This window comes from Saccostrea cucullata, unplaced genomic scaffold, assembly GCF_032062105.1.
Source record: "Saccostrea cucullata isolate Sc308-1 unplaced genomic scaffold, CSIRO_AGI_Scuc_v1 ctg1888, whole genome shotgun sequence".
Classification (NCBI taxonomy): Eukaryota; Metazoa; Mollusca; class Bivalvia; order Ostreida; family Ostreidae; genus Saccostrea; species Saccostrea cuccullata.
The window spans coordinates 55,095-75,416 of record NW_026923852.1 but is presented as its reverse complement, the minus strand read 5'-3'; the positions used below and the strand labels follow the sequence as shown (position 1 = coordinate 75,416).

The window sequence follows — 20,322 nt, the reverse complement described above, 5'->3', positions numbered from 1 at the left end:
CTATTTCATCGTCGGACATACACATTCCATGCTAGAATAGTCAAATGTTCTATATCTGACGTTACTTTGAAGGTGTCTGGATTCCTTTGATCTTTCACTTGTCTGTCTGTCTCTTTTTTGCAACTTTTGAAATGTTTCGTCCTTCCAATATCTTCATCGAGAGAACATAACATAGAATCAACAGGTTTCAGAGTAAAAAATGTCATATATCATAAAATCCTGGATTCTTATTTTATTCCCTTGTGTTTCTATACTTCCCTGGAGTTACCACTTTAACCATCTCATTTTTAAGGACTTCATTATATTTAATGTAACTCAAATTGTACCATCTCCCCACAATTGTTTTCTTTTATACATTGAAGACAACTACGACTTCATACGTGGTATTTTTATTTCATTTTTCTATCTTAAATGCTTGTCATGTCCCTTGTGTAACTGAATTTGTCTAAAATGTTACCATAGTTAAGTATTATAGGGTTAAAAAGGGATAAAGATGTATTTCATAAGAAATTTTGATATTTCAATTTACTCAAAATAAATAATTCTCTCTACTCTACCGCTGAAGCAAGAATAACTACAAGAGTATATTAATAATGAAAATGTTTCATCATTTTGACGTCCATAGAGTTACCAAATTTGTCCTTTGTGTTATACATATCATTTATTGAATGAATTTGTAGCATATATAAAATATTATATGTAAAACACATGATCAGATGAAACAAATATTATTGATATACTATTTTCGATAAACTTTACACATATTTTATTTTTAAATTGTAAATATTGAAGTTTCTGTACAGAATGTCCATAGAGTAATTAAATATGTCCGACGAGTAACTTTTCCTACAGTAACAAAATGGGCAGTAACGCCAGGGAATTACTATATCAAAAGTTACAAGTATAAAAGCAATGGCTGCATTAAAAAGATAGAGCACAGCTCCTACATCATGTGTATTTCACTTCCAAGTCGCTCAGTGCATCACAAACATTATATATTAATTTATCTTCACATTATCTAAGTAACTCCAAGGACCTAAAAATAAATTACTCTCTCAACCAAACTCAACTGAAACCAAATATTGTGTCTACAGGGTTAAACACACATGTTTTTGTGTCTTTTTATATTTTGGCGGGTACAATATCTTTAGAAGGCGGCTGATGCTGAAGAGTTCCTTCAGGAAAAATAACTGTTACAGATAACTTTTATGTCTTGGTTACTCCAAGGACACGGCGAAAATCACAAAGTTTTTTTTTTTAACGTTTATTGCTTAAAAAATTATATTCTTACTTTTTTTAGTCACCTTTTAGCATGTTTTTAAACAATGTTAAGTATTTACAATACATTAAAGGTATTTTATGCTCCCAAACTATATTTACTGTCTCAATAAGGAGGGTTGAAAATACACCCTCGGCGAAATCACAAGCAATTTTCTTTAATTTAACTCATGTTGAAAGATTTTTTCAGTATTTATATCAATTTTTAATCGTACTTTAAATCTGTTCTCTTAATTTTAGATCATTGTTAATTTAAGTTCATGAGCACAAAAAGTTTTTATTTTATTAAAATATTTACCAGAAAACTTGTATGACTGAAATCTGGACATTTTTTGAGAATGACCCAGAACTAATAGAGGTATGCACCCTTCTCACCTGCATACTAGGCTCATGTTTCTTGTTTGATTTGATACACAAGAGCATTGCCTTACGTACTCGTGAACGATTTCTAAAAACGAGACAAGCAAGAAGAACCAATTTCGCTGATTGTACGTTATGCTTTTTATGGTTATTTGCATGTGAAGTTTATCCGAATGTACTGTTCTGACACTCTCTCGCTGATTTTGTTTGAGAGAGGAGGGTAACGAACGACAACTCTGCATTTGAGATTATTTGGAGAGTTGACCGTTTCCGATTCTCTTATCTAGATTTTCAAAATGGCGCTGTCCATCATGATTGGAATTTGTTACATCATTTGGTCGTTTTTAACGGCCAAATGACTTGAACAAACTTGAATCTACACTACCTGAGGATGAAACCACATGAGTTTCATCTTTCCTGGCCCAGTGGTTCTTGAGAAGAAGATTTTTAAAGATTTTTCTTATATATTCCTATGTAAAACTTTGATCGGCCATTTTGGCCCCGCCCTACCCCCGGGGGTCATGACTTGAACAAATTTGAATCTACTCTACCTGAGGACGATTCCGCATGAGTTTCATTTTTCCTGGCCCAGTGGTTCTTGAGAAGAAGATTTTTAAAGATTTTTCCTATATATTCCTATGTAAAACTTTGATGGGCCATTTTGGCCCCGCCCTACCCCCGGGGGTCATGACTTGAACAAACTTGAATTTATTCTACCTGAGGATAATTTCACATGAGTTTCATCTTTCCTGTTTCAATGGTTCTTGAGAAGAAGATTTTTAAAGATTTTCCTATATATTCCTATGTAAAACTTTGATCGGCCATTTTGGCCCCGCCCTACCCCCGGGGGTCATGACTTGAACAAACTTGAATCTACTCTACCTGAGAATGATTCCACATGAGTTTCATTTTTCCTGGCCCAGTGGTTTTTGAGAAGAAGATTTTTTAAAAATGCCAATAATTTTTCTCTAAATCATGATTATCTCCCCTTGGAAAAGGGCATGGCCCTTCATTTGTACAAACTTGAATCCCCTTCACCAAAGGATACTTTGTGCCAAGTTTGGTTGAAATTGGCCCAGTGGTTCTTGAGAAGAAGATGAAAATGTGAAAAGTTTACGACAACGACAACGCCAACGCCAACGCCAACAACGACAGACGACGGACAAATTTTGATCAGAAAAGCTCACTTGAGCCTTTGGCTCAGGTGAGCTAAAAAACAAAACAAAACAAAAAAAAAACAATTAAATAAAAATAATAAATATAAGATAAAAAAAAAATTCTTGTAATAATGGTAGTACTCTGATGTGTAACTAGTGCATCTTGAATACAAAGGGCACCAGGGGATGATACCTCTATACAGCCAGTCAGGCAAACCTGTACCCTAAGTATTGAAGACGGTCATTCAAAAAAATCATTTAAGTATTAACAAAAATAATAATTTCAATTAATAAGTACTTAGCACATAATTGTAAACTTGATGCAAACTAATCTCTTGGAGTTAGTTCAATAGATATTTAACATTCTAATCTGAATATATGTATACCCACATACACAAACATACACTCACTGTTACACATATCCATGCATACAAAAATAATGATTTACATACAAATATATGTATATATATAAACTAATGGTACTATCATGTATAAATGTAAATCTGTGATCTTGAAGGTAGCATACAGTTAATGTAAAGAAAAGGTAACTTGGATACAGAGGGTACCAGGGGACGATGCCTCTGCACAGTCGATTATACTGGCAAACCCGTACTCTAAGTATTTAAGACACCCATTCTGTACATTTTGGAAGGTATCATACAGTTTACAAAAATTTAAGGTTTCTAGAATCATCATCTCAACATCTTGATCAAAAATATTCTATCAAAACAAACTGAGGGTTCTTAAGAAAGAAATTTCAGATGACATGAAGCTGAAAGTTGTTAAAATTATAAAATTTGATTATTCTTACATATATATCTTAAGCATATGTCATTTTACCTCAGCATGAAACAGTATGAAACACTGGCTTTGTGAATATACTTTGTATTAGAAGACAACAGGATTGTATAGCAAGTTTTGATAAAATTGTAGAAAGATTTAGAAAATAAATTCAGGAAAAATGGTTGAGTTACACCAAGGACATATTCATAACACAAAGGACATAAAAGTAACACAAAAGACGTTTTGTTCAAACCTTAAGATTAAATAATAAATTTGTTCCCCTTCCCCCGCAAAAAGCACAACAATGGCATTATCTAATAGATGTTAATGAAAGTATATGATTTTAAGAAAAAATTGCTTGAGATTTCATTTCTTTTTTACATTTGGAGTCCGACTAGTAACATTAATGATTAAAAAGTAACAACATAGACATAATTGTCCAATTATAAAGATACGCAAACATCAACAAAAAATAAAAATAAGTTATGCATGAATAATGCAGGATTACTAACATAGGACCTAGAATCATAGATCGGTGCATGTACAAGTATTTGTATGTCAAAAAAAGAAGTTGTAACACCAAAGACAAAAGATAACACAAAGGACATCTCACTTTATTTGTTTTGTTTTACATACAGCCTCCTTCCACACTGGGTTATCTATTTAATATTTCCTACCTACAGGATGTGGAGGACGAATTATAACCAAAACGTCACCTATGTTGTTCTAATATTCATCTTTTACAGTTTTTGGTCAAATTTAGTTTTTTTATCTTCATTACTGCTTTGATTATACATGAAGTTCTGATTGTCTCTTTTCCAGTGTTTCAGCATTTTTATCTGGTTTCTTTTCCAGGGTCTCATTGTTTTCAGTATTTTTATTCATTTTTTTCCAGGAACTCTGCTTGCTGTAGTTTCTCTTCATATGTACTCTTTTGTCTGCCCTTCCTTTTTTTATAAATTATTTGATTTTATGTTAAGTGTTGATCAGCTGCATAAAGAAAATACCTTTGCCTAATGCCTATTTGTTGATTGAAATAAATTTCAAGATATGCTGGGAAAGATAGAGATCCATATTAAGTACTTCCTCTACTATAATGTCAACTTTTACTTCAGCGCTCTGACTTCATTCCAAAAGTTTTATTTTATTTTATTATTTATTTTATTTATACTTCTATAGTGTAAGGTTTACAAACAATTTCCAACCTTTACGGGGATTATCAATTGGACAAATCTGCATGAAGAGTATCTTCATCTACATTCAAACAAAAATTCATGATTGGTGACAGATGCATTGTTCCTCTGATATATAATCTTTTGATATCGCTTTTGATAGTGATGAAAAATTCGTAAAGTTCTATTTCATCGTCGGACATACACATTCCATGCTAGAATAGTCAAATGTTCTATATCTGACGTTACTTTAAGGTGTCTGGATTCCTTTGATCTTTCACTTGTCTGTCTGTCTCTTTTTTGCAACTTTTGAAATGTTTCGTCCTTCCAATATCTTCATCGAGAGAACATAACATAGAATCAACAGGTTTCAGAGTAAAAAATGTCATATATCATAAAATCCTGGATTCTTATTTTATTCCCTTGTGTTTCTATACTTCCCTGGAGTTACCACTTTAACCATCTCATTTTTAAGGACTTCATTATATTTAATGTAACTCAAATTGTACCATCTCCCCACAATTGTTTTCTTTTATACATTGAAGACAACTACGACTTCATACGTGGTATTTTTATTTCATTTTTCTATCTTAAATGCTTGTCATGTCCCTTGTGTAACTGAATTTGTCTAAAATGTTACCATAGTTAAGTATTATAGGGTTAAAAAGGGATAAAGATGTATTTCATAAGAAATTTTGATATTTCAATTTACTCAAAATAAATCTCTCTACTCTACCGCTGAAGCAAGAATAACTACAAGAGTATATTAATAATGAAAATGTTTCATCATTTTGACGTCCATAGAGTTACCAAATTTGTCCTTTGTGTTATACATATCATTTATTGAATGAATTTGTAGCATATATAAAATATTATATGTAAAACACATGATCAGATGAAACAAATATTATTGATATACTATTTTCGATAAACTTTACACATATTTTATTTTTAAATTGTAAATATTGAAGTTTCTGTACAGAATGTCCATAGAGTAATTAAATATGTCCGACGAGTAACTTTTCCTACAGTAACAAAATGGGCAGTAACGCCAGGGAATTACTATATCAAAAGTTACAAGTATAAAAGCAATGGCTGCATTAAAAAGATAGAGCACAGCTCCTACATCATGTGTATTTCACTTCAAAGTCGCTCAGTGCATCACAAACATTATATATTAATTTATCTTCACATTATCTAAGTAACTCCAAGGACCTAAAAATAAATTACTCTCTCAACCAAACTCAACTGAAACCAAATATTGTGTCTACAGGGTTAAACACACATGTTTTTGTGTCTTTTTATATTTTGGCGGGTACAATATCTTTAGAAGGCGGCTGATGCTGAAGAGTTCCTTCAGGAAAAATAACTGTTACAGATAACTTTTATGTCTTGGTTACTCCAAGGACACGGCGAAAATCACAAAGGTTTTTTTTTAACGTTTATTGCTTAAAAAATTATATTCTTACTTTTTTTAGTCACCTTTTAGCATGTTTTTAAACAATGTTAAGTATTTACAATACATTAAAGGTATTTTATGCTCCCAAACTATATTTACTGTCTCAATAAGGAGGGTTGAAAATACACCCTCGGCGAAATCACAAGCAATTTTCTTTAATTTAACTCATGTTGAAAGATTTTTTTCAGTATTTATATCAATTTTTAATCGTACTTTAAATCTGTTCTCTTAATTTTAGATCATTGTTAATTTAAGTTCATGAGCACAAAAAGTTTTTATTTTATTAAAATATTTACCAGAAAACTTGTATGACTGAAATCTGGACATTTTTTGAGAATGACCCAGAACTAATAGAGGTATGCACCCCTCTCACCTGCATACTAGGCTCATGTTTCTTGTTTGATTTGATACACAAGAGCATTGCCTTACGTACTCGTGAACAATTTCTAAAAACGAGAAAAGCAAGAAGAACCAATTTCGCTGATTGTACGTTATGCTTTTTATGGTTATTTGCATGTGAAGTTTATCCGAATGTACTGTTCTGACACTCTCTCGCTGATTTTGTTTGAGAGAGGAGGGTAACGAACGACAACTCTGCATTTGAGATTATTTGGAGAGTTGACCGTTTCCGATTCTCTTATCTAGATTTTCAAAATGGCGCTGTCCATCATGATTAGAATTTGTTACATCATTTGGTCGTTTTTAAAGGTTTATGTTTTCGGTTTTGTGGCCTTGGTGCGTCAGGTACTACAGAGACACAAAATTCCAGGTAATTTCTTACATGTTAAAGAAATGTTAATAAGGACAAAGGTTAAAGTGTCTGTACAAATGAAGGAAATTCGAACTTTGCATGACTTTCCTTTTATCTCGAGACTCAATTTTTCAATTGTCAGTAAATTAACTTATCAACCGTATCTTTTTAATCTCCTGATGTATTGTAAAAAATAAAAAGGCATTCCTTTCATATTCAACAAACTGTAATATGGTGATATCATATGACACCTATTCTCACTGGCACTGGAAGTTAATGTAAATATATAGTTTGTGCATGTATAAAAAAAAAAGACCCTTCTTTTTTTTATACATGCACATACTATATATTTACATTAACTTCCAGTGCCCATGCCTATTCTGACATGGACCTGTATAGTCAGATACTATAGATTCATTATCTATATACTTAACAAAATCCTTCTTGTTCCAGATTAACAATCATTGATAAGATATGAGAGTGTGATTTTTTTTCTAAAGTATTTTTTAAAAAAATTTTATATTTTATTTTTTGTGTACAACTGTATATCTTAATATGTGTTTTTTCTTCTTTCAGAGTTGCACTTGAGAACTGGAAAAATTGCAATAGTGACCGGCGGTACAAGTGGTATAGGGTTTCATGTCTCACTGGGTCTGGTCTCCAAAAATGTCCATGTGATCATGGGTTAGAAAATGTTTTCAAATTTTCAAAAGATACATGTAGTTGAAGACTAGTATGTTAAAACCGTTGTATTTGTAAATATAATTGATGCAAATGCAGTTTGAAGTTCAAATTCTAAATAAATTTCAATAGAACAGGTCTTGAAATCTTGAAGCAAGTAAATTTTTATTTCATTTCAAGGTGGTCACAACATTGAGAAAGGGAAAGAGGCTATAAAGAAAATTAGAGAAGAATTTCCTAATGCAAAAGGTAAATTTTTAGAATCATACAAATTGCAGAATGTCTGTGTGATGATTACACATGGTTTTAATGCTCACATGTAAGATTTCATGTAAGTTTTTTTTATTGTGATACAATTTTATAATTTAATTTGCAATTTGCCATATCCAAATGAAGATTAATCTTGACATTTAAAAAAAAAAACATTTTGAATACATCTTTTGCCATGTTCACAAACTTATTTGTACATACATGCAAGTGAGAATAAAAATACTCTGCAATATATTGTAAAGCAACTCTCCTTAGCTTGCATCTAACTAATGAAATTGTGAGGAGGAGAAATTTAAAGAAATGTAATAATTCTGGGTAAAAATGCTGTATTTTTAAATAAAAAAAAATTGAGACCAAAGACTGACAATTTTTACAAGAAAAATTTATAAATTTCTAGGAATAAGAAACTGAAAAAAAAATATCAGCAAAGGAAAGAAGCTTTGTCAATTTCACAAACTTGCCTTATGTCTGTTTCAGTGGACTTTATGCATTTAAATCTGGCCTCCTTTAAATCCATACAGGACTTTGTTGAAAATGTAAAGGCAAGATGCTCCAACATTCATATACTAGTAAATAATGGTAAGTATAAATAAGGGACGAAACCGTTAAAAGTCTAATACTAAATGTTGTTTTCCATTTTTATGAATTCTTGTATATTATATCTTTATGAAAGCATTTGTCTATTAAATATAGAAAAACATTTATTGATGATTTTTTAGCTCTACTGGTCAGAGACCAGAAGAGCTTATGCAATAGTAAGGTGTCCGTCGTCCGTCCTTCTGTCTGTCCGTCTGTCTGTAAACAATTTTTCAAAATGCTACTCCTCGTACAGTTTTGGTCTGATTTTAATATAACTTGGCATACAACTAGACTACACTAAGATACATAAAATAGTGCATCGGATTTTGATTTCGATGAACGGTGTTGCCATGGTTACTAAAAATAGAATTTTCTGTGAAATTCCTTTAAAATGCTACTCCTCCTACAGTTATGATCTGATTTCAATATTACTTGGCATACAAGTAGACTACACTAAGATATAGAAAATAGTGCATTGGTTTTTGATTTCGTTGAACGGTGTTGCCATGATTACTAAAAATAGAATTTTCTGTGAAATTCCTTTAAAACGCTACTCCTCCTACAATTTTGGTCTGTTTTCAATATAACTTGGCATACAAGTAGACTACACTAAGATACAGAAAATAGTGCATCGGTTTTTGATTTTGCTGAACGGTGTTGTCATGGTTACTAAAAATAGAATTTTCTGTAAAATTCCTTTAAAACGCTACTCCTCCTACAATTTTGATCTGATTTCAATATAACTTGGCACACAAGTAGACTACACTAAGATACATAAAATTGTGCATCAGTTTTTGATTTCGATGATCAGTGTTAATTGCCATTGTTACTAAAAATAGAAAGGTCTCTGAAATTCCTTTAAAACGCTACTCCTCCTACAATTTTGATCTGATTTCAGTATAACTTGGCATACAAGTAGACTCCACTAAGGTACATAAAATAGTGCATCGGTTTTTGATTTCGATGAACGGTGTTGCCATGGTTACTAAAAATAGAATTTTCTGTGAAATTCCTTTAAAACGCTACTCCTCCTACAATTTTGATCTGATTTCAATATAACTTGGCACACAAGTAGAATACACTAAGATACATAATATAGTGCATCGGTTTTTTATTTCGATGAACAGTGTTGCCATGGCTACTAAAAATAGAATTTTCTGTGAAATTCCCTTAAAATGCTACTCCTCCTACAATTTTGGTCTGATTTCAATATGACTTGGCACACAAGTGGTCTGCATTAAGATACATAGAATAGTGTATCGGATTTTGATTTCGATGAACGATGTTTCCATGGTTACTAAAAAAAAGAATTTTTTGTGAAATTCCTTTAAAATGCAACTCCTCTTACAGTTTTGGTCTGATTTCAATATAACTTGGCACACAAGTAGACTACACTAAGATATATAAAATAGTGCATCGGTTTTTGATTTTGATGAACAGTGTTGCCATTGTTACTAAAAATAGAAATGTCTGTGAAATTCCTTTAAAAAGCTACTCCTTCTACAGTTGTGGTCTGATGGCAATGGTTTCTTTTCTCATCCTTTGTTATAAGTACAAACCAGTAGAGCTACAGTCTCGACAGAGACTTCTGGTTTTATGTATGGAAGCAAAATCTCCATTTACAATTTATATTTACTATTCATTTTCAATAGAAATTACAGCTGATTTTTAATTGTTTTAATTCAAATTAATCCTAAATCCTCAAGATTATACTACATGACTGATGTAGAAACCTCCACATGTCAAGAAGGATAACATTTATTTAAAAGCTACCATTAAGTATCAGAGCAGGTCATGAAATCGGGTTCAATGTACTTCAAAGGAATACAGTGGGAAAAAAGTTGATATTCACTTTCTCTAAAAGTTTATGAAGTTATACTTTTCAAGTTCAGTTTCCTTATAGCAAGATTTGAGAGGGGAACATAAAATTTTGTTTTGTTTTAAATTGTAGCTGGTGTAATGTTTGCACCATATCAAGAGACTACTGATAGTCTAGAAAGCCATTTCCAAATAAATTATTTAGGATACCTATACCTTACACAGTCTCTCATGGACATCTTAAAGAATTCTGGCACAGATGAATTTTATAGTCGTATCATTAACCTCTCATCAGTCGTCCATAACGTGGGATCACTAAATCTACAAAATCTTGGAAGAAGGTATTATTTAATAAACAATCTGATAGAGTATCTCAAATATAGATTTTGTACATTTGAATTCTTTGATATATACCACAAAAAATTTTCTTATCTCCAACACAGAAGAGTTATATTGTTATTTCAATATTTCTTTGAATTGGAAATCAAATAATTGTGTGATTTGTTCAAACATGAAGTTGGTTAACCTGACAGAAATAACTTTTTTATTGCGAAGAGTCACCTTTTTAAGTAAAGATATTTGAATTTTTAAAGAAAAATTTCTTTTTGTTATTCATCAACATGCTTGTCCTGACATATGTTTATTCTTTAGCAACTAATAATGTCTACCTATAGGTGTTCAAACTGGTGGGAATATTCACCTCATGCAGCTTATGCAGATTCCAAACTTTACATAGCCCTCTCCTCCTGGGGTCTAAGTGAACAACTAAAACAAGAAAATTCAAAGGTGACAGTCAATGCCCTACATCCTGGCATTGTTAATACAGCTCTCTACAGACATGTTCACTGGTCCATCAAGTGGCTTCTGGATATTGTAGCTAAGTTCACTTATTTGGTAAGTTTGAGATGTAAGCATTTTGTTTGAAATAAATTGGTATTCATGGATTTTCTAAATTAAGAAGGCAAGTGCAACATTTTGAGCAATACTGTTTAACTGCTTACTACTTCAGGCTCAGTTATTATATTCTGAGGCCAACTATCTGAATTCTGACGTAGTTTTCCAATATCTATACAAAGTATTTGTTCCTTTCACTCAGATATCAGATGGATATCTCTCAATATCTCTATTCATATGAAGTAAAGAGGTGTATATGAGCAAAAGAAAGATAAATCTGCATAAACATTGGACTTTTGCATTTTCTTTATTCAGATTGTGCAAATATTTTATTGAGTAGCTGCAAATTGTAGCCTACATTATTGCAGCTAAAAAAGGAGTTCTGCATTTTATATATATATATATATATATATATATATATATATATATATATATATATATATATATATATATATATATATATATAAATCTTGGTATTATCTTGACACCACCAGAGGGCGCTGATACTATACTGTTTCTGGCTTTATCACCAGATGTGGAGAGAGAAAGTGGACTTTATTATGATAATTGTCAGGAACAGAAAACTTGTCAGATGGCATACAGTGATGACATCATTAATCAAATGCAGGATATTTCAAATGACATCATACAAGACAAAATTCAGTGAAGAATGGAATAAAAAAATCATAGGGTATTATCAAATTGCCATGTCATTTGTGTCTGAAACTTTGAAATGTCGTTAAGTTGATTTCCTGGATATACATGCATAATTGATATGTTTGTGCCAATTATTTGTTTGATTGTTAGATGAATATTTTGTTCATTTTAAGTTACTTTCATAATAAAAGCATATTTGAAAACGTGTGAGAAGTTATTGACTTTTCCTAAACATACTAGTAGTGGTAGTATTTAACCAAGCTAACAAAAATAATTTTAAGAATAATCATAAAAGAAAATCAGGAAGGAGTTATCAGCCAAGACACCTATTTCCTCAGTATTCATTGAAGAAACTATAACACTTATTTCCTCAATATTTATCATTTGAAGACATAAACACACACACACACAAATTTGTGGTCTTCATAATGAAAGGTATGAGTTTTATTTAATTTTGTTACTTAAGGGACATTTTATATTCATATCCTACCCCTATGATATTACAACAAATTATAATTTTAGAACTCTGTTATTATCTAGAAATATAGAGATAATAAACAAACGCAATGATTTTAGAACTCCGTAATTATTTAGCATAAAAATGTAGAGATAACAAATGCAATTAAGCTCAGAAGTTCATTAAAATTACACAAATCGAGAGCAAAGCAATAAGCCTATAGACTTCTGGAAAAAAAACTTTCAGAATTTGTATCATGTGCCATGGAGGAGATGGCATCGATTGCCTACCAGTCGTATTGCTGCATGTGTTCTCGTCATGATGGGGAAAACACAAAAAATCAGTATGAAAAAAGTCGTAGAAGCGTATAAGTGCCATGTAATATAAGTTGATAATTCGAATTTTAATCTTAGCTTTTCCAACTTTAATCTTGGTAATTCTAACTTTAATATATCATTAAGTCAAATGCTGAATCAGGTTTTTATACTAATTGTTAGGCCATTATTTACATGCTTTCGGATTTGTCTACGGATTTTCCCAGTCATGACAAGGAGCACACGAGGCTGTGACCGGTCGGCAGGGGATACTCACTCCTCCATGGTAACTGATCCCACCTGTAATGTTTTGCTCTGCTCCTGTTTGAATGAACTTTTGAGCTTGAATTAATGTTCGTTATCTCCATATATTTTCATTTTATGGCGTACAGTTGTAAACTTTTGTAAGTCTGTTTCTTAGACTTCAAATTTGGAACCTTGAATTTTTTGTATAATTGAGATGTATAAAATGAAAATTGTAGCACAAATATTTACATTTTTGTTAAATTCAATAACAGATTTTTAAGAATTAGCCTACCTGTCTGAGGAAGGGATATCCTTACTGAAATGATATAAATCATATAATTAATATGTATTACATATTATATATTATATCTATATATAAAAAAAACTTCCCGATAGGTAAATATAAAAATAAAAAAAAGTCGTTTTAAACAATTTGTGAATATTTTATTGTGGGACTCAGCTTCCCGTTTCAGAAATGCCTAAACCTTTAAGGAAACGTGTACGTTGTGAGATAAAATTAAGCTGACAAAGCCTAGATGGATTGCGAAGATGTTGCATGTACACTGTAAACCACTGCTGTTATTACATGTACTTGTTATTATTCTAAGAACAGTAGGTAAGAGTACTTTGGTAATATACATGTATGTATATTCCTTCACCTGTTTTTTAAAGTATATATGTGCGACCACATTCTTCTGTTGTCCTAGTTGTGCAATTTCTGCATTTATGTTATTATGTTACTTTTATTTCGGTATATTTTTTACCACTAGATTTAAGATTGATCCTAGTTCGTAGAAATATGTAACCGTGCAATTTTTTTTATACCCCGATTGAAATATGGGAGGGTATGTAGTGATAGGGATGTCCGTCCGTCCGTCTGAGAGCCCAATAAATGATGACCCCCCACCTCCCATATGATTATAATGGCTAAGTCCATGTTTTGCTATGGGAGAACCGAAATGGATTAAAAAGTAAGATAGGAGGTGCATAATGGCAATATGTAATAAAGGTTGTTTAAGGAATAAAGCTTATTAATTTCAACCCATGTTATACGATATAACATAACTTGGGGTAGTTTACTACCCGCGAAGCGGTTTATTAAAAAAAGCTTAAACTTCCCCAAGTTATGTTACATCGTATATCACAGGTTAAAATAACCTCATTCCATATACGAAATTCAATTTCAGTGTAGGAATTATAAGACAATTTTTCCTCCAAAAATGGCTTCCAATTCAGCAAATTTTACTAAGTCTCACTAAATGATACCCCCATACGATTATAATGTCATGTTTGGCTGTGGACATCCGAAATATTAAAGTGTCAGATCAAAAAGTGATATTGGTGGTGCACAATGGCATTAAGAATCTTTGAAAGAAATCATTAAATTTTATTTTGTGGATAATCTTGAGATGGGTACGTACCCTTTAATATTACGGAGAGAATGGCAGGGTTCTGTGTTTTGCTATTGCTAACCCGAAATATGTATCCAATCAAAACGTAAAATAGGAAGTTCACATTGGTTCTGTGTAACAAAGATTCTGTGAAAGTCTAGTAAATTTCATGCAGTGGTAGAAGAGGAGTTGCGGATAAAAGATGGGTACCCCTTAGCGTAACAGACAAAAGGATAGAAGGACGGGCGGGCATCCGAACACTGTATATCCTTCCATTTTTCCAGAGGGGGAAGGGGTATAATTATGATAGGGAACAAGGTCTTTGAAGAATTTTGATCAAACACACCGAACAAAACTTTGGGATTTTATATTTTTATGTTGATTTGAATTTTTTCATATAGATAGCGAGAACAATACACGTGCACTAGTCATATCAAATGAAGCAGTAACGTGGTTAGAGGGACAGAGACAGTGTGCAGAAAAGAATGGACGACTTCTCAGCTCGAACGACTTCTCTCTCTACCTTCAGGAAGTTCTGGAGAAAGTGTCGGGCGATTTCTGGCTCGGCGACATACAGAAAGTTTCCGAATGGATCCATATCTTAGGTTGATACAAATTTTCCTTTTTGTTTGTTTTCGGAGCAATAAAATATTAATTGTGTTGATCTATTCTAAGTTAACTGAATTTTTTTTTATTTTATTAATGTTGTTTTTATTATGTACAATACAGGTTGCTACAGTAAGGCCAGTATTGAAAACAAGCTCTTCTCATCTACAAACTTTACCATCGGTCTAACACCGGGACGCTGTCAAGAATATTGTTTCTATGAAAAAATGTCTTTATTTTTTGCTATCAAGGTATGTAAAGGATATTACCAATGTAAGATTAATTATTTTTATGTTGTTTGAATCACAGGTACTTGTGGACGAGACACCCCCACCCTCCCCCGACTTGGAATTATTTTCACAAATTATATTTATTACATTTATTCATCAAATGTACCATAGGAAAAAATCGTGTAAACCCTAAAATGATCATTTCACAACGTAGATCCCACTATACATTATAAGGGATGTATAATCGTTTCACAAAAATTTGCTCTACCATACGTTAGAAGAGATTATAATGTATATGTAGTTATGTAGGCATATTTAATCCCTTTTTCATGCTAATCATTGTCTCTGTGTCCTTCTACTCTGAACTGCTTAAACCAAAGAAGAAGAAAAAATTCTTTTTCTCAACCTTCTCAGTATATATTCTTGAATCGAGAAAATATTGGTTTCGAACACCAGCTACTATTGGTTTACATCAATGAGGCAGTTTATGTCAACTTAACTATCAGAAATGATAGAACATTTGATTATGACGTAAATTATTAATGTTCAGTATGGTTTCATGCAGTAGCATTGCTTGTTAGTTGAAAACATGTAAGGAGCAATCCAGTAACTGCTTTAGATTACACCCGTTCTATGTATTTTGCTAGATTATTCATATTTGCTTTTAACGTGTTAAACTCGATTAACGGTACGTTATTTGTGTTAAAAGTGATATGAGTATATACTATATGAATCATTTATGATTTCCTGTTTCTTTTATGTTTCATAAGATTAAAACTTTTGATGTAATATAAAGTTTTCTGATAACATTGCGAGTATGGTTGCTGTATGTGCGACTCTTGACACGTGTAATTGCTACGACTGGCTTCTGTTCTGTTTCATGAGGTGCGACGTTTTACTGCTGTATCATAAAGTTATTGTTATCCGAGAAATACGTTTAAATTTAATATCGACACATCAGATAGTGCAACTTTCTTGAATAACCCCCAAAATATATACCTCCAATTCGAGGATTGGTTGCTTCTATTAAATATTTAAAATGTATTGCATATACCCCCCCCCCCCCCAACATAAATTGTTCTATCATGTGAAAAAAATAAAGGATTTAAAATTCACTCTGATTAGTTTATATTGGATAACACTCTTAAAAATCATGAACTTACTTTACTGAAAATATGTTACTGGAGTTTTTATGTTCATTAAGGCTCTAATCCAAAAGTTCAATTTTAAATAATTCTAGATTCATGTTGTATTCAAGTCATCTTCGATTGACTATCTAGAACTTCAAAGTTACAAACTTTCTATGCATGCAGAAGAAACAAAAAAGACCTTGGAACCCCATACCCCCCAAGGAAAAAAGATTGACCTCTCTTTAATAAGAATGGGAGTCATGACCCTTCATGTATTTGAAGGGAATAGTTGTTGATGCATGTAAGAGTGTTTTACTTTTACATCTCCTCCATGAATAGTTTTAACCTTTGACTTGGAAAGATGGCATTAAGTATTTCAGATAATTAACTTGTATGGAATATTTTAATATCTCAACAAAATATTCTCATATTTGAATGACATAAAGACATCGGTCTATAAACATAGAGACCTGTGACATTATTTTTCAATGTATGTGTAGGAAGGATAAGGGCCGCAGGTGATTGACAACCCAACAAAAAATGTCCAATATTGGGAGAACACAGCTCCAGAACTGTAGTGTTAACTAATGGTTTCATGTTTTCATCTTTGACTATAAAGACTTAAATATAAAACCATAACGCTTCCGTTCTGCAGCTAGGAAGAACAGTCCTATTTTATCGTGTGTTGGGGACCTTTCTCTAACTATTCCATTTTTCCACAACGGCCATCTTTGCTATCGAAGGGTTTCTCATACGCTACTTTCCGCATAAACTGAGGAGAGTAGCGTATTAGAAACCCTTGGCTAGCGAAGATGACAACGGCTGGGTTTGCAAATCTTACGGTTAGCTGCAGAACTGTATCTGTCCGAAGACGGGAGAGCTGGAAAAAATGTATACCGGTATTTATTGTGCATGAAAGTGTGCTGCTTCTCGGATTCAAACTGTCATATTCTAAAAAAATATTTCTAACTGGGTGTTCCAAATAAATTCCTTTACAATTTCCACTTACTATTTCCACAACAAATAACTGTTGTAAATAACCCTCCATGAAATTGAGACCAGCCAATTTCGCATTTTTTCTGCAGATGACAAGAGACAAAATGTTTCAATTGCAACACACTTCGTGAAGAATTCTAGAGGTCATGATTTTTTTTTAGCTTTTGTGCAGTTGAGATAAGAATTTGGAGGAATTAATCAAGTACCAATCGCAGCTTTTGGGCGCAATTTTTTAACAGATTTTTGTTTGGGTGGCACTGTAGCACTTCGGTAGTCTATCTCATTTTTTTCTCAGACCAGCGAGTTACAGAAATGCAGCTACCTTACGGTTAGTAAAAAGTTGGGGGAGGGGCATGTCTACAAAAACTAAAGCAAAAGACTATTTTCAGAAAATAAAGTACACAAAACTTGCATACTACGTGCCTGAGATGTAACTGGATAAATGTAGACTACATGCAACACAGTTCTACGGATGCAAACATCATGCTTTGAATAAATAAATTGCAAGGGAAAATATTACCATTATGCATTCGTTTACTGCTTTAAAAAGTTTGATCGCTTCATCACGACATTCGTATATGTATACCTGGTGCAGTTTTAAATTATTTGGTGTCATCATCTTGCTCATTTATACCATATCACTCCATTTAAAAGTAACAAAAGAATATAACAAAAAAACCCACAATATCCGTAACAAGAATTGATGGAACATTTCCTATTGGTGCAAGAAATGGTCAGAAATGACTATAAACTACAAAAACTATTATTCTTTTCATGCAATTTTGAATAATTTCATAATATGTACTTTAAGTAACATAAACCAACAGTCTCAGAGACGTAAACCAGTTGTCGCATTTACACAAATAAAAAGTCGCCTGTGTCAAAATTTTACAGAAACCAATTGTAGCACCTACAAAATGAATTTACTAGTAATTGACTAATTCCATGTAAGAAGGATATGGAAATAACGAACAGTATTCATTCTCAACGTCCATTAAACAATATACAAAATAAGAGCAGAGCAAACACAGACCTCCGAGACATCAGAGGTGGGATCAGGTGCCATGGAGGAGTGAGCATCCCCTGCCGACCGGTCACACCCGCCGTGTGCTTGTTGTCATAATCAGGAAATAACGGAAAAAATCCGTCGTCAATTCAGTGTATAAATAATGGACTAACAATTGGTATGAAAAACGTCAGTCAGCATTTCATTCAATGATAAATTGTATTTGCTGACAAGGTCATTGTATCGACCATAGAATTTACGAAATGATGACTTTAAACGAGACTGTTGATATTCTTGTTTCATCAACTTGCTTGTCAATAATTTACCTCGTTTAAGAAATTGTTCATACGTAGAGCATGCTCTTGCGTATCGAATCAACTGAGATATGCAGGTGATGAAGGTATATTGCTGCATAAGTAAGGGAAGTTGACGATAGAAAAGTTAAAGTCATCACGTTTATCATAGAGCTTGGTTGTTAGATTACCATTAGTGTCTTTATCAAGTAAAATATCCAAGTAAGAAGCAGAAGTGTCGGACTCTGTGGTATCTTTTATCTCAAGCTCACCAGGATATATCGTGTCGACGTAGGAATGGAAATTATCATTATTAATTGACAATACGTCGTCGATATATCTAAATGTCGAGTTGAAGGCCAAAGCAAGTGTTTTCTTCTTTTCACGCATAAGATTTTGCATAAATTCTGCTTCATATGAATATAAAAATAAGTCTGCTAATAACGGAGCGCAATTTGTACCCATGGGAATTCCAATAGATTGTTGGAATACCTGGTCTCCAAAAACCACATAGATATTGTCAATCAGAAACTCAAGCATCTTCTTGATGTCAACTTCAGAGTACTTATGTGTGCAATTAGAATCTGTTTTAACAAAATAATTTTTCAAATGACCAATGACGAGGTAAGTAAATTTACGAGTTCCATTTTTGTTGAAGAAGCAGCTGTCAATGATATCAAAAAGCCTGGATTTTAATTTAATTTAAAGCACATTGTTTGTGTCCACGGCATTAAATAACGTTGAATTAAAGTTAAATTTACCCTCTTAACTGTCCAATCAGTCCTGTAGTACTTAATGCATCATTCGAATGAGAGTACATGAAAAACACGACGTAAACAGCCACTTACATGTAACGTTTCGATATTGAGCATTTTGGGGTATTAAAGCAATCCAACCGCTTAACATTTTAATAAATTTGCTTTCAAGAAAGTGATTTTTAAACTTATATCAAAAAACATGTATTTAACTAGATATTTCACAGGAGCCAATAGTAGCTGGTGTCCGAAACCAAGATTTTCTCGATTCGCACTTTACCAGCAGTGTTAATAATGTAAAATTTAATTTTGTGGAAATACTTTATATTTTTGCTGAAAAAATTTAGAATTCATGTTTCGTTTTTATCAAAAAACCAAACATGTGAATTTTAGTGAGACTTTATTAATTTAGTTGCGTGTTCACTGAAGTCTATTCAATCAGTTAACTTAAGCATTAATCATTATGATATAAGCGATGTTTTTTTTAGGAAGAAACATGTTACTGCCTCAAACCTGACTTTAATTTACCAGACACAGCCTCGGTAACCAACTGTGATTATAACTGTAACTCGGAGGAACCAAAGGCCTGTGGTAGCAAAACAGGACCATATCTGAGTGTTTACAAAACAACTAATACATCAGGTAAGAATATCTTGGCTGAACGCTGAATATAGACCAGTTCTAAAAATCCCTTTAAAATTCAATTTGTTTTTGCCATATGCTAACCAGGCTGAAGCTAGCAGCCAATAACAGCAGCCACTAAGCGCGTAGAAGCTAGCAGCCAATAAGGAAATTCATCAAAGAACTGAGAGTACTCAGACGCAGTACTGTTTTTAATACGTTAATTTAGATAATTAATGGTTTATGATTACAAAATTAATGCAACAATTAATTACATAATAAATCAGATACTCAGAGGCAGTAAGGCTCACCTGAACAATTTTTTTTCTTTTTTAAAACCGAAAAATAAGAAATAAATTACTTTATAATTTTCATCCAATTGAACAAACAAGCACTAGGAAATGGTTAAATCCTTCAG

At 32.4% G+C, this 20,322-nt stretch overlaps 2 protein-coding genes across 2 annotated transcripts; both read left to right on the top strand.

The window, feature by feature from the left end:
- The first annotated feature begins 6,863 nt into the window (after window positions 1–6,863).
- LOC134265109 (dehydrogenase/reductase SDR family member on chromosome X-like) lies at window positions 6,864–12,066 on the top strand. The gene is made up of 7 exons (XM_062747344.1): window positions 6,864–6,978; window positions 7,537–7,644; window positions 7,822–7,890; window positions 8,389–8,490; window positions 10,442–10,649; window positions 10,983–11,198; window positions 11,683–12,066. Exons 1-7 carry the CDS (start codon window positions 6,864–6,866, stop codon window positions 11,867–11,869), a joined length of 1,005 nt encoding a protein of 334 aa, XP_062603328.1. The 3' UTR covers window positions 11,870–12,066.
- A 1,250-nt stretch (window positions 12,067–13,316) lies between these two features.
- LOC134265113 (uncharacterized) lies at window positions 13,317–19,951 on the top strand. Its single transcript, XM_062747350.1, has 4 exons — window positions 13,317–13,492; window positions 14,669–14,872; window positions 14,997–15,124; window positions 19,772–19,951. The coding sequence occupies exons 1-4, from the start codon at window positions 13,426–13,428 to the stop codon at window positions 19,949–19,951; spliced, it is 579 nt and encodes a 192-aa protein (XP_062603334.1). The 5' UTR covers window positions 13,317–13,425.
- Window positions 19,952–20,322: the final 371 nt, after the last annotated feature.

Bases quoted from the DNA above. Each gene is read 5' to 3' on its own strand.
- LOC134265109 (XM_062747344.1), top strand. From the start codon at position 6,864: ATGGCGCTGTCCATCATGATTAGAATTTGTTACATCATTTGGTCGTTT. The intron at 7,645-7,821 runs GTTAGAAAATGT...TTTCATTTCAAG, and splicing joins AAATGTCCATGTGATCATGG to GTGGTCACAACATTGAGAAA. The intron at 10,650-10,982 runs GTATTATTTAAT...GTCTACCTATAG, and splicing joins CTACAAAATCTTGGAAGAAG to GTGTTCAAACTGGTGGGAAT.
- LOC134265113 (XM_062747350.1), top strand. From the start codon at position 13,426: ATGTTGCATGTACACTGTAAACCACTGCTGTTATTACATGTACTTGTT. The intron at 13,493-14,668 runs GTAAGAGTACTT...TTTTTCATATAG, and splicing joins TATTATTCTAAGAACAGTAG to ATAGCGAGAACAATACACGT. The intron at 15,125-19,771 runs GTATGTAAAGGA...TGTTTTTTTTAG, and splicing joins CTTTATTTTTTGCTATCAAG to GAAGAAACATGTTACTGCCT.